Here is a 14,493-nt window from a genome sequence, read left to right as displayed (position 1 = left end):
AGCCGACGTCCACCAGAGGACGCTGCCGGTGGGGCTAAAAAAAACAACGTTTTTTTTTTTTTTTTTTTGCTCAGTGTCCGGCCTCCTCTCTTCTCCCACGTAGCGCTACAGGAGGGTGTGGACCGTTCGAAGCAGCTAACTAGCGGCTAACGCTAAAACAGTGTTCGCCCGGGTAAGTCGTTTTATGGAACTGTGCATTATATCTCACTCTAATGCCTTTGCCGTTCGGAAGACGTGCGCTTCGTTCGCAACGTCGGTCGCATTTCTCTCTCTCTCTCTCTATATATATATATATATATAAATATTCTGTGTATGTATACTTATATATACACCCCGAGGCGCGCCGGGCTGGTCTGCTGCGTAATTCTAGCAGCGTCGCTAAAGTTCGCTTCTCCCCCCACACAACAAAAGTCGTTCGTTTTCCTAGCGATGTGTTTTTATTGTCATTGGCTGTGTTAACTGCTGAAGTAAAGGTCGCCTCGCCTCGTCGCCGTTTCCCTGCCCTTCAGGGAACCTCCTGTGACGCCTCGGTACGCACTTAATGTTGCTCAGTTTTCCTGAAAAAAAAAAAAAAAAGTTTCTACCGAGCTCCTGTGCTTAAACTCTTCAAGGTGTCACGCTTTCCTCATAATTCCCCTTCCATGTGTGTTTTAGGTTTGCGGGTTATCCTGGAAAATCGCTGCTCCTGTTCCACGTGATTCCCGATTAGATACGTTTCCGAAACGATCGTCTCCTCAAAATTCCCCCTCCACGTCCGTCAACAGCGAGATTACTTAAACGCAAAGCCGATCTGCTTTTCCCCGAGGGCCGAGCGATTAGTAATGAGATCAATTAACTATATATATATATATATATATATATATATTTTCATATATAAATACTGTAATGAAGTGTAATCTCCGGGAACTGTAGACCTGTACTGACTGGCCACAGTACGTCGTGTAACCACAGACTGGCTTTAACACGGTGGACGGCGTTACGCAATCAGAACTGATGTCAGACACTCGTAATTCGAACCAGAGCTTCGTGGGTTATGGTCGTGATGGACATCCTACCCAGAATGACCTCATAACCGGCAGCATCCCGTGTCTGTACCTCTCTTCCTTAACCTAATAAAGTTACATGTGATCCGTATGGTGTGATCCGTAGATCACTGCAAACGTCCACATTTCTGCCTCGTTTCCTGTGTAACGTTGCCCTCGCACTTTTCTGTCGCCGTCAGGACCGTTCGGCGTCTCTTGCTGCTGTGCCGGGGGACGGACGAATGGTGTCCGGCCCGCGTCCGACTTCGCCTGGCTGCCTGTGTCGTGTACTCGCGTCTGCCCCCGCATTTCAGAGCAGAAGCTAGCCGGCCCGTGGAATCAGCTGCGAAGAGCCACCATGGACGACATATTCACCCAGTGCAGGGAGGGCAACGCTGTTGCAGTTCGCCTTTGGCTGGACAACACCGAGAATGACCTCAACCAGGGGTAAGGCTTACATTTTGGTGCCAAAATTCCATACACAACGTAAAGTGAAGTGATTGTCACATGTGATACACAGCAGCACAGCACACGGTGCACACAGTGAAATTTGTCCTCTGCATTTAACCCATCACCCTGAGTGAGCAGTGGGCAGCCATGACCGGCGCCCGGGGAGCAGTGTGTGGGGACGGTGCTTTGCTCAGTGGCACCTCAGTGGCACCTTGGCGGATCGGGATTCGAACCTGCAACCTTCTGATTACGGGGCCGCTTCCTTAACCGCTAGGCCACCACTGCCCAAGGAATAGTTCAACGAATAGTTCAACCGTTAGTTAGACCATGGTTCTCGACCGGAAAACGGTAGAAGGGAGCAGGAGGTCGACAGGCGGATTGGGGCAGCGTCTGCAGTGATGCGGACGCTGAATCGATCTGTCGTGGTGAAGAGGGAGCTGAGCCAGAAACTGGACCCGGATAAGAGGAGGAAGACGACGACGATGATACATTTTGTCTAATCTACAGTAAAATTGTGCTGAATTGTAATGTCACATTTTTTCTTCTTCACTGAATTAAATATTACACAGATCTGATGCATGTAGTGTACAGTGAAAAGAATTAAACTCTTCATCTGAGCTCCAAGCAAGTTTGTCAACCCAACAGCGCTGATCCAACCGATTTATTGCAGAATGTCTTCATGTGTGAAGAGAAAGAGTCTCTGTCTTCCCATCGGTGTCTGAGCAGCAACGCTGTATTGTTCTCCATCTGTAGGGCTTTTGCTTGTCTGAGGTCGTTCGTTAGTTGGGGGAAGACCAACCCCCCAGTTCTTGTAGCACATCCCTAGATATCCACATAAATACATTGCCACTTTCGCTGTTAATGTACGAGTACTTGTGAGTTACCGTTGAGAGGATGGCCTACATTTGCACAGTACTGTATGCAGAATTCATTGTAATAACATTTATTTTGTTAAAAATGTTTGTGACGCTGGCGAACTGTTTGGTTGTAGGCTAAGCATCAATATTCACCGCTCAAACCCATTAGCTGATTGCCCCTCGGCGCAGCCTTTCATTGACCGATGGCGCGTTCTCCTAAAAGCCGAAAGCCACTCTGGAGCGGTAATTAAGATCGCTGTGGTCTGGTAGCGCGCTGTCCCGCCCCCCCCTGTCCGTACGGACGCAGCATTATATTAGAGGGCCTTGCACGCAGATTCGAACGTTAGATAGCTTTGCCGAATTGCAAAATGCCCTTACATGGAATAACACGCAGGGCCCGGGGGGAATGGTCTGCGGCTCGCCAAAAAACGTAGCAGAGGAACTGGGCGGGGGGAGCAAGGGGATTCGCGGGAGGCGGCGCGGAGGAGACCGTATCGTAGCTCGTTACTCTCGTCCGCTGGCTTCTGTTTCCCCTGCCCCTCCCCCCGTGGCGTTTGATAGCGTTCTCATTTCCTCTCGGCGTTACTCCTCGTGCTGAAATTGATAACAGAGCATTTGAGGGGCGAGTTGGGGGGTTGTCCGCGCGTTCGTTACCAGCGGTGACGAAAGGTCGGCTGGCTCCGCCTTCCCTCCTTAAACTGTCACATGTTTGTGTGGTGGGATTCATGTTGTGTGCGTTACTGCAGGAAATGCAGAGGGAGGGTTTGTTCTGCTCCTTCAGAATATTTGATGTGAAAGTGGCAAGTCTCTCGGTGACATCGAGGCAGGAATGTGAGGCATTCATGATCCGTGATATCTGCTTGTTTATTTGATGGTGCTGTGTGTGATTTTTTTTATTTTTTTTTATTTAGTATCCTATGAATCAAAAGAGCACAGGTTTGAACCACACTTATGACCATTGTGTCCCTAAGAAAGACACTAATCTCTGAATGTCTCTAGGGGGGACTGTCCCTGTAACTACTAATTGTAAGTTGCTCTGGATAAGGGGGTCTGATAAATGCTGTCAATGTAAAAATGCACTTGCATCCAGTGGAATGTGCTGATAAATGCTGAAATGTATATACATTAAAAAAAACATACATATAAAAATATTCATTCAGCATTAAGTGGCCATTTAGGCTATTTCAATAAAAGTTTTGGTTCTCGGCAGAACTGCGGGATTGACTGCAGCTGTCTGCTATGATCAGTGGAATCCAGAAGAGACAGGACATATGCAGAAACATGGTGGTGTATGCATAAATGGCAGGGGAATTTCTGGAGGGACTGATGTGCCAGTCATTTGAAGGCTTATTATGGCAGCATTTCACTCAAGAAGCGTTACTCATCGCTTCATCGCTGTCTGAAATCGTTATGGACTTTTTAGGTGTAGGCACACAACCATGGGCAGAAGACTATATGGCTTGTATCAGCGTATTACTAGGGGTGTGTATTGGCAAGGATCTCACAATATGATTCCTATCATGATATGATTATAATGTATTCACAATTCAGATCACTGTACAGTTCCCTGAATAGGTGAAAACAGAGCTGAAATACGACAAAATATGATGTTCTGATTGGTCTGTCGTGTTTTGCGATTTCACTCTGCCTGAAATGCCAAGCCTGAACTGCTCAAATGCCCAGCTTTACAGCGCCATCTACAGTAGTGGAGGTTGTTGTCACGCCGATTCTCATCTCTGCTGACCTCACGAAAGAAAACGTGAATTTTGTATACAAAAATACAGATATTTGATGTCCCTGTATCGATACAATATCACTACATAAAATATCACAATGTATTGATGTATATGTATTGCCAACACCCCTACTTATTATGTGATATACAGTGTTGTGCTATGTGTGTCTTGTAGTAGCCTAGTGGGTAACACACTCGCCTATTAACCAGAAGACCTGGGTTCGAATCCCACTTAACCCTAAGTTGCTCCAGGGAGACTGTCCCTGTAACTACTGATTGTAAGTCGCTCTGGATAAGGGCGTCTGATAAATGCTGTAAATGTAAATGTTGCGTTTCTATATTGCAGTGTGTGCAGTAGGGATTTCTGTAGTAGTGTTGGCTTGGGTGCCGAGCATCTAGTGACGCCGCACTGCTGAGAGACAGTGTGGACAGGAGACTCGTCTGGCTTCTGGCTGCCACCCTGAGCTGTGCCGACAGCTGCTTCACCCTGAAATAACCTCCGTTTTTGTGGTGAAGAGTGTCTGACCGTTACTTCTTCCTGCTGCCTATTAACCCATTGAAGTAGTTTCAGCACAGTGTGTAGGACAGATTGAAAGAATTTGAATTTGGGTATTTTATGGTTAAATAATGTGTTTCAATGCACTGGTGTCCAGTATCAACTTTTTGTTTGTTTGTTTGTTGTTGAATGTGTAATGGACCATTTGTATCATTTTTAAGATTACTTTCACTAAATCAACAGTATCACATTATCATACAGGTTGGCCATGTAGCTGTATGGCTGCACATTTTCAAATTATGTTTGTAATGACAATGCAATTGACAGATTGACGGGCTGGTGATCTGAAAGTAGTAGTGTGTGCAGGGGCGGTCAGTCATAGGCAATCAATATTTTCTATTTCTGTAATGATGCATGATGTGAGTTAAAATAACCTACCAAGTAGTGCTGCACGATTAATCTAATCGCAATTGTAATCGCAATTACAATGTCAGTCTGTGCGATTACATGAACGCAAAAAGCTGCAATTTAAATGATTAGTACATGGATTGGATCGGCAACATATCCGATCCATTGTCTCATTCTCTCAAAGTTTGCGAGCTGACTGAAGTCTTACTTCAGTCGGATGTGACATGTTTGGTCACATGACTTTCGATTCGGAGACATATGGTTAGATGCCGCATGACGCGGTGCATCGTACGTCAACGTCGCCGCCATATTGCGATAGGCTCTGCTGTGGCGTGAAGCATATACATGTCTATGGAGAGAAGTGCATAAAAATGCCTCACTCTTGTGCTGCTTGGGGCTGTACTAACCGCTGTACGCTCCAAACCAGATCCCGGGGGCATTACATTTCATAGGTAAGGCTGAACAATTGTTTTTAATATATTTGGCCATTATAAGTCTTAACCTTAGCTAAGCTAGGCTAAGCTAGCCTGTGTTCAAGTCAGCCTCCAAACAACGTTTTGGTTAAACGTAAGAACTATAATACGGGATTTTATAATGGCCAAACATAATCAAAACAGTTGTTTAGCCTTACCAGGGTTTGTCGTTCGACAGTAATGTAAAATAGTTTTTGTGATTTATTTAATTTTGTAGAATATTGTATTTTGTAGAAGGTTGTTAAGTAGTTTGTATGTTTCACTTTGAAATTAAACATTTCACTATTAGTATGCGACTTTTCATTGATATACAAGCAAGTGTCCTTTATCATATCGCAATCGCATATCGCAATATTGAACTCAATAATCGCAATATGTCTTTCCCCAAATCGTGCAGCCCTACTACCAAGGCACTGCATGCATTATAGTGAAAACCTGGAACAGAGCATCTAACAGCTGTCCCTGGTTTCCTCTGCTCTGTCTTTGTTATCCACGTTAAGACGTCAGGCCATAAAATTCAGTATGTGGACCCCCTTGCGCTGCACAAAGCGCCTTCAGTTTCGCTGTAAGTGCAAATAATGTCCCTTTTATTACAGCTGCCATTGACTGTGTGTCCTGCAGTGCTTAACTCTCTGCCTCTGAATAGAGCCTGGCCTGTGACAACTAGCAACATGCAACAGTCCCTAAATTGTCATTTCCACCAAAAAAAAAAAAATCAGAGCCAGTTTTAGTAAATTCAATTTGTGACAGCAGCAGTGAGTCATAGTCCTGTTACATTCTTTACACACGTAGGCTGATGAGCTCCAGCTTCTGTTTGACTGGGTCTCTTCTAATAAAACGCAGTGTGAGATGCCGGAGGTCCGTTGGACGGGAGTGGAGACGGCACAGCAGCTGGGTGGGAGGGTGTGTGTGTGTGTGTGTGTGTGTGTGTGTGTGTGTGTGTGTGTGTGTGAGTGAAGGAAGTCTGCTAGAGCCTTATAAGGGCTGATGGAGATATCCAGGCTCCCTTTTCTCTCCCCTTCCTTTCCTGACTCTGTAACACTATGCTGTCTTGGTCTGTCTATCGCTCTCCTGCCTTCTTCGTGCCCACTTACTCTTCCTACTTTTACAGCATTTACCAGACGCCCTTATTCAGTGCGACTTATTAGTAGTTACAGGGAGAGTCCCTCTGGAGACACTCTGGGACCCAATGCTAATAAGTGGGATTTGAACCTGTGTAATGTAATGTGCAGTATAAACGGTGTGCAATATAAATTTGACTAACAGGAGAGATTTTGATTATACCGGCTTATTGCAGAAATATCCTCATCACATTTGCAATACACGCCTACTTGCATCACGATTCATTCTTTTTGGGAAATGAACGAGAACACAGAGGAGGGGCTTGTTAAAAAGAGTGGTGCAGCATCGATAATCTGACCTGAGTAAAGTTAGAAGAGGGTCCTGTATTTTTTATTTTTTTTTTAAATACCACTCCAATTAAATATACATCATGCACTTTCACACTATTTTCACATAATAGGGCTAGGTTTACGTTTGGGGTTAGGCTTATTTATTTAGCATTTTCACAATTTATCATCTGCAGCAATTCAAAAATTAACGTGTATGTGTGTGTGTGTGTGTGTGTGTGTGTGTGTGCGTGTGTGTGTGCGTGTGTGTGTGCGTGTGTGTGTAAGTTCACTTTCACAAAATGGAGATTTCTAGGATTTCTTTAATGAGTGAGAGAAAATCCAGCAAAGTTCTATGAATGTCTGTCAAAAACAGGATCAACTGCTAACTCAACTGTAGTCAAGACCTTTATGGGAGAGATGTTATATTTTTTCTATAATTGCAGATTTGCACAATAAATATTCTACGTTCACAATAAATATTCTACTTTGAAAAGTGTTCCTGCTGCAGTCACTTTGCTATGGACATAATTACCCTTTTAAAAACGGTTACATTTAAATTTACAGATTAAATTATATACCGCAATTAGGGTATAAATGGTATGTCATATCACCTGGGTTTCCCCATAACTCAAAAATTGAGTTTCCAATAAAATAAGGCCTTAAATATCATTAAAAATATAATCCATAAATCTAGAGTTTTAAAACTATTGCAGACTCAATAAATAAAATACAAACAAGGCTTTAATAGGCCGCTGCACACTTCCAGATTTACTAAGCATGTCAGTGCCCAATCCATACCACCACAGGTGCGGAACCAATCCGGCAAGTTGTACTTATTACTTACTGACAGTGCACAGGGGGAGGTCCTAGCCTGTTTGGTGCCCTGTGCAAGAAAAAAAAAAAAGTCATTATGATTTTAAATATCACAAAATCAAATTTTGGAATCCTAGAGGGACTGCATGATAAACTATGAACAAGCAAAGTGTAATTTATATTATTTTTCTGACAACATTTTAGATAATCACTCGCGTCATACAACTTCCTGGTATTTCACTGGCCTTAGGGCAGTGGTGGCCTAGCGGTTAAGGAAGCGGCCCTGTAACCAGAAGGTTGCCGGTTCGATTCCCGATCCGCCAAGGTGCTACTGAGGTGCCACTGAGCAAAAGCACCGTCCCCACACACTGTTAAATGCAGAGGACAAATTTCACTGTGTGCATCGTGTGCTGTGCTGCTGTGTATCACATGTGACAATCACTTCACTTTTTTTTTTTTTTTTTTTTTTTTTTTTGATGGATGTGACAGTCCATTTTCAGTATAATTGCCCAGATATTGTTTTCTCTGGTACAAGGTTATGCTATATGTCGATGAATATGTAAAAAGTTTATTATACAGCTTCCTGCTGCAGTTGGATACAATTATATTCCACAATATATACAGTCTATGGTTAAATTTATATCACAATATGAATTGTATGCCATATCGCACAGCCCTAACAAGTGTGTTACCTACTTGGCGACTACCACCCTACCCTTTCCTTCTGTCTAAGGTCTCTGATCCATTGACAATGGGATCTGTGTCAGAAAGTGTTGTTTTTGTCAACAAACATTTTTGACATGATCGAGATGAGACGTAACTCTATGTAACTATAACAATATATATCATATAATGTTGTTTACTAATTTCTTTTTGTTTAATCGCGTTTTTATATCGTCGTTTCCTGTTCTCCCATCCAGTCGCACAGATGACATCACTTTGACAATACACAATCGCTGAATAAATTCAATTTCAGAATACTTCTGATGGTTTAGCAGATGGCTGGGAGAAAAAAGATTGAAGCGATCTTTGGACGCACTTTCTTAACAAATAAGTGGAAAAGAAAGCAGAATGTGGGAAAAACAAATCAGCACGTCTTTTGTATCTGAAATGGATGTAGTGTATTTTTGAATCTATAAGGTAACAATAATATAATAAGAAGACGAACCTTGTTTTAATTATGTAATGGTTTTGACTAAAAGAAAATGTTCCTTTTGTCTGTTCTACTAGGTACTTGTACTATATAGACTGGTTTAAATAGAATTGCATTACAACAACAAAAATGTGGACATTTATCAGTTTTCGTTGACTAAAATTTTCATGGATAGTCCTGGCTAAGTTTAAGACTAAACTCGACTGAAACTGGACTAGACTAAAATGAGTATGGACGTGACTAATAAATACTAAAAGAACATCTTGACTCAAAGACTACACTAAAACTAAAATTAATACAGGCTGCCAGAAACTACATGGGGACCAGCATGACTTTGAAGTTAGGAACTCCTTTGTCTTCACACTCTCCTGTCCCTTTTGCCATAAAAAACTAATAATGAATATCTTTTACAGACTTCTACAGATCACGCCTAATAAGTCATTACATTCAGATCCGATCAATGACACATACAATACCCTTAATAACTAATATTCTACTATATGCTACAGATCAGTTATCATTTTACAGTGATTTACAATACTGAATGCAATAGTATTGTGTGTGATTTTTTTTATCTGTAATGATGACAACTGTTTGTCTTGTGTTTATTGTAAAATACATGCATGCAGATGCGGGGCAGTGGTGGCCTATCGGTATAGGAAGCGGCCCCGTAATCAGAAGGTTGCCGGTTCAAATCCCGATCTGCCAAGGAACCACTGAGGTGCCTCTGAGCAAAGCACCGTCCCCAAACACTGCTCCCCTGTCATGGCTGCCCACTGCTCACCAAGGGTGATGGTTAAAAGCAGAGGACACATTTCGTTGTGTCACCCTGTGCTGTGCTGTGTATCAGAATGACAATCACTTCACTTTAGCTTCACTTTCCCTTCATGATTCATTGTATGTTCCCTTTAGAGATGACCATGGCTTCAGCCCACTGCATTGGGCATGTCGCGAGGGACGCGCCAATGTGGTAGACATGTTGATCATGAGGGGAGCGCGCATCAATGTCATGAACCGTGGAGACGACACGCCTCTGCATCTGGCTTCAAGCCATGGACACCGCGACATTGTGAGCAAGGTGAGGCATCCTCTGTCACCTGCTAAATTATTTTGATGTGGGTTATTGAGACGAGGCCATTCCCAGCTTTCTGCATGCACATTCATGTTGGCACTTCAGTGCACCAGAGTTGAATTTTCCCAGTGGAATGTCGAGCATCATCCAGGGAATGTTGAGAAGGCGAATGCTGACTAGGTCTCACTGTGTTTTCTTTGAGGTGTAGGTTTGTTCCATATCACATGAATACCTTGAGAGGGATTTTTTTTTTGTACAAATGTTCACTTGGGCTCAAAAGATGAAGTGATTTTCTTTTTGTTCAGTGAGGTGTGGGGTTGCTTGGTGGAGGAACATATTTGCGAGGAATACCAAGCTTTGTAAGACTTGTAGGACATAGACCTCATAAATGGTCTCATTCCTCTGGGTTCATTGTCCCATGTTTCAAGACAAGCAAATGCAACACAATAGCTGTGCAGTGTCCTAAACATGAATAATAAGCATATTCCGAGATAAATTATATAACATAAAATATGTGTGGCGTTTAAACAAGCATCCGGGTAATCTTGTTTTGTGTTTTTACTGAACTTCTGTGTGTGTCCTTTTCTTTTTTTACTCCTCCCCTGCAGCTGATCCAGTGCAAGGCAGACACAAACACAACCAATGAGCATGGCAACACTCCACTGCACTATGCCTGCTTCTGGGGACATGACCTAGTGGCTGAGGTTAGAGCGCCACCTAGTGCTCCTCTAATAATTTTTTCATGTTGACACAATGACTTCTCCAACGACCACGGCTGTGCCCTGTGTGAACATTTTCCTTTTATGGCGTTCTTCCCCTCAGGACCTGGTGACTAACGGAGCACAGGTGAGCGTCTGCAACAAATATGGAGAAACCCCAATGGATAAAGGCAAACCACACCTACGGGAGCTTCTAAAAGGTATCTCATATCAAACGCTATGTCTGATCACATGTGAGGCACCTAACCTTTCAGTGTTATGACATTTTACAGTCATGCCTCAATATTTCAAGCAAGTGAATAATTTTGTGTTTTGTCTGACTGGAATTTCCTTCCTTCAGAGCAAGCAGAGAAGCTTGGACAGAACTTGAACAAGGTGCCTTTTAAGGACACCTTCTGGAAAGGCACCACCCGGACACGGCCCCGTGAGTCACACTCGCTGAATTACGTTCTAGGCACTAAGCAGCCAGTTACTGCAGTGAGCAGTTCTAGAGCAGAATTAGTTCTAGCTAAAGCCAAGAAATCACTGATTTTATTCTTCTTCCTTTCGGCTGAACCTGAGGTCCGCACAATTGATCTGGCAAAAGTTTTACACCGGATGCCCTTCCTCATCCACAACCATCTCCATTTACCCAAGCTTGGGACCCCAGTGGCTGTGTTTATATCCCTGTTTATATAAATCTATAAAACTTTCACTTTAGTCCTGCCGAAACTTTTCACATTTTCACTTTTTCAAAACAGGGAAGGAAAAAAAGAACTACTTAGCCATTTAAACCCATTTGTATTTTGATTGTGTTCGTTTTCATCTTGTGTGAATATGTACAAGGATCCTACAGTCATTAAAAAAATGGAAAAATCTTGGAATTTGAAAAGAGACTTTTCCAGACGAAAAGTCAGTTAGTTCCCGTAAGACTGTGCAAGAAACGTTATTCTATGCTTAAAAATAGTGCAGTTCTATCGCTTTATATAGTGAACCACGTCACATGGGCAGAAAGTTGACTGTTCGAATCCCGATCCGCCAAGGTGCCACTGAGCAAAGCACCGTCCCCACACACTGCTCCCCAGGCGCCTGTCATGGCTGCCCTCTGCTCACCAAGGGTGATTGTTAAAAAATTTACATCCAGAGCGACTTACAACGTGCTTTCAATTGTTTTTAGCTTTCAATGTCATTGTGTCACTGTGTGCTGTGCTGCAGTGTTGTGCCGTGCACAATGACAATGGCGTTGCTTCTGTATTCCAGCAACTCTGCAGTCATGTGTCTCCTTTTAAAAGTCACTTAAATTACAGCTGATTATTTTTGACATTTCACTTGAGCTCGGGCTTCCGTGAACTTGGGGCAAGAAACGCTGTTTACTTTAAGCCTTTCAGCCTTTGTCATAAGTTTAGTTTTACACGGAAATTCAGAGAATGTATGGTCACAAATATTTGCCTTAGACAATTTAGTAAAAATGTATAAGAACCCTGTATGTAGTACATTGAAAGGGGTGTCATATTGCATGTTTACTGTGTTGCAGAGAAAACGGGTTTGTTGGTTGGTTCTCAGCTCAGTGACTTGTGCTGTTGTGTGTCTGGTAGGTAACGGTACACTAAACAAGCAAGCAGGAATTGACCACCGACAGCTGGCTCTGACACAAAAGAGAAATGATAACCATTCTGGAGAGGTATGCAGTTACCATATGTAATAAATACTTTTTCATATGGTAGCGGCTGAGGCCGCTCTTAAGTCTCTCTTCCGTTTGCTCACTTGCGGCTCTGTTCTGTCTCATTCATGCTGGCCCTCTTCCCATTGCAGCTATGGCGAGGCCGTTGGCAAGGCAATGAGATTGCGGTGAAAGTTCTAAAGGTCCGTGACTGGACCACTAGGAAGAGCAGAGACTTCAATGAGGAGTCCCCCAAGTTAAGGTCAGTTGGACCCACCATTCTGTTATTAGTTTTTTTTTTTTTGCTTTATGTTTAGTTGTCTTGTGATGCTGTACATTTTCCAGACCTGTGGCCAACAGTTTTTGTTCTGTTTGCTTTTAATTGACACTTCTTTGTTCATTGGAATACTGTAAAAGACACTTTTTTTTTTGCAAGGAATATGTAAATCAGTTGAAAACCAACACTAATACCAGCTCCATGAAAAAGCCGAAAATGTAATTAATGTGTATTTTGATGTTTAATCCCAGGATATTCTCACACCCCAATGTGTTGCCTGTCCTGGGGGCATGTCCAGCCCCCCCTGCCCCACACCCCATCATAATCACACACTGGATGCCTTATGGATCTCTTTTCAATGTGCTACATGAAGGCACCAGTGAGTACCACATTCTTTCTTTTTTTTATCACTTAATTTCTAAAATCTTTGCGTTTTAAATTTCAGCATTACTGACGTTTGTAACAAAGGTCTGTTGGTCGAAGGATTGACATGGATCTCCTCTTTTAACAGATTTTGTCGTGGACCAGATGCAGGCGGTTAAGTTTGCCCTGGACATTGCCTGTGGAATGGCCTTCCTGCACACTTTGGAACCAATGATTCCTCGCCACTGTATAAACAGCAAAAGCATCATGGTGATTAATGAGATTTTTTTTTTGTAGAAAAAAGTTTTGTTTCATTTATTTATTTACTTTTTGGCTTCGCTTTACATAGATTGATGAGGACATGACGGCCAGGGTCAGCATGGCAGATGTGAAGTTCTCCTTCCAGTGTCCTGGCAGGCTGTACTCACCTGCTTGGATGGCCCCTGAAGGTACCCTGTCCTTATTTTGTTGAATTTTAGTGTAATATTATATTTTTTATTTTTAAACAATGGGAAGTACCTGAAAAGATTGCATATTTTTGTCATACTTATGTTAAAATGTGTAAACAGTAATGTAGTTTTGTCAAGTCCAGGTGCTGCAATGACAATGCTGTCTGAGAGTCTCTTACCACAATTCAGCTTTGCAGAAGAAACCTGAAGAGATCAACCGGCGCTCTGCAGATATGTGGAGTTTCGCGGTGCTTCTTTGGGAGCTGGTGACCAGGGAAGTCCCCTTCGCTGACCTATCAAACATGGAAATAGGCATGAAGGTGACTGCTTCCAACACTTTGAAAAGCTAGTAGTGGTTTTCATTTTGAATTCATTAATTAATGTATTCATATATAAATAAGACTCATGCATCAAGATTTAATGTGTTTGTGTTGTTGGCATCAGGTTGCCCTGGAAGGTCTTCGTCCTACAATCCCACCTGGCATATCTCCCCACATCTGCAAACTCATGAAGATCTGTATGAATGAGGACCCTGCCAAAAGGCCAAAGTTTGACATGATTGTGCCGATCCTTGAGAAAATGCAGGACAAGTGAAAAATATCCCACCTGCTCTCTCTCCCCTTCCCCATAATCATACCTTGGCTTACCAGATATATCCAAACCTGGATTCTATCCAGATATGCGGTGCATTGCCAGTATTGCCTTAAATGCCTTTATTTTACTACACCTCTCCACGCTTTACCTTACTTTATCACTCCAGCTAAAGTCTGTTTTTATTATTATATTGATTTCACCGAAGATGTCGTATAATTTTTTTATGACAATCATTGTTACTGTATATATGTTTCACTCGTAAGTTCATTTTACTGCTGTTTTTTTTTTTTTTTTTTTTTTTTTTTCTCTTCCATTCTCAACGACTGTTTTTCTAAAAGAGTAGCTTTCAAACCATCTGTCTGACACTGTGAAGGCACCTGGTTTTTGCTAACTGTAGGAGGTGAAATACAGGATTGAATGGACAGTAATTGGGTTCAGAATGGCATTCTTGTATGATTTTGTGTATTATATTACTGCAGTATAATGTACTGTGTTCGTGTACACTTTCAATTACATGCTTCATTAAGTTGGTTTGGTGCAGCAACAGGTAACAAGACATTTGTAGGTGAAATGACAATATGG

At 42.5% G+C, this 14,493-nt stretch overlaps 1 protein-coding gene across 1 annotated transcript; it reads left to right on the top strand.

Annotated features, from left to right (window-relative positions):
• The first annotated feature begins 80 nt into the window (after positions 1-80).
• Positions 81-14,195, top strand: LOC114769013 (integrin-linked protein kinase-like). The gene is made up of 13 exons (XM_028961677.1): positions 81-172; positions 1,223-1,469; positions 9,711-9,876; positions 10,479-10,574; positions 10,693-10,789; positions 10,930-11,013; positions 12,164-12,249; positions 12,381-12,490; positions 12,757-12,884; positions 13,017-13,138; positions 13,218-13,317; positions 13,507-13,637; positions 13,762-14,195. Exons 2-13 carry the CDS (start codon positions 1,381-1,383, stop codon positions 13,909-13,911), a joined length of 1,359 nt encoding a protein of 452 aa, XP_028817510.1. The 5' UTR covers positions 81-172; positions 1,223-1,380; the 3' UTR covers positions 13,912-14,195.
• Positions 14,196-14,493: the final 298 nt, after the last annotated feature.

This window comes from Denticeps clupeoides, chromosome 19 (assembly GCF_900700375.1).
Source record: "Denticeps clupeoides chromosome 19, fDenClu1.1, whole genome shotgun sequence".
NCBI classification, from domain to species: domain Eukaryota; kingdom Metazoa; phylum Chordata; class Actinopteri; order Clupeiformes; family Denticipitidae; genus Denticeps; species Denticeps clupeoides.
Note: the sequence above shows the minus strand (reverse complement) of the source record. Positions and strands in the feature narration are given on the sequence as shown.

Bases quoted from the DNA above. Each gene is read 5' to 3' on its own strand.
- LOC114769013 (XM_028961677.1), top strand. From the start codon at position 1,381: ATGGACGACATATTCACCCAGTGCAGGGAGGGCAACGCTGTTGCAGTT. The intron at 1,470-9,710 runs GTAAGGCTTACA...TGTTCCCTTTAG, and splicing joins GAGAATGACCTCAACCAGGG to AGATGACCATGGCTTCAGCC. The intron at 10,575-10,692 runs GTTAGAGCGCCA...TCTTCCCCTCAG, and splicing joins GACATGACCTAGTGGCTGAG to GACCTGGTGACTAACGGAGC.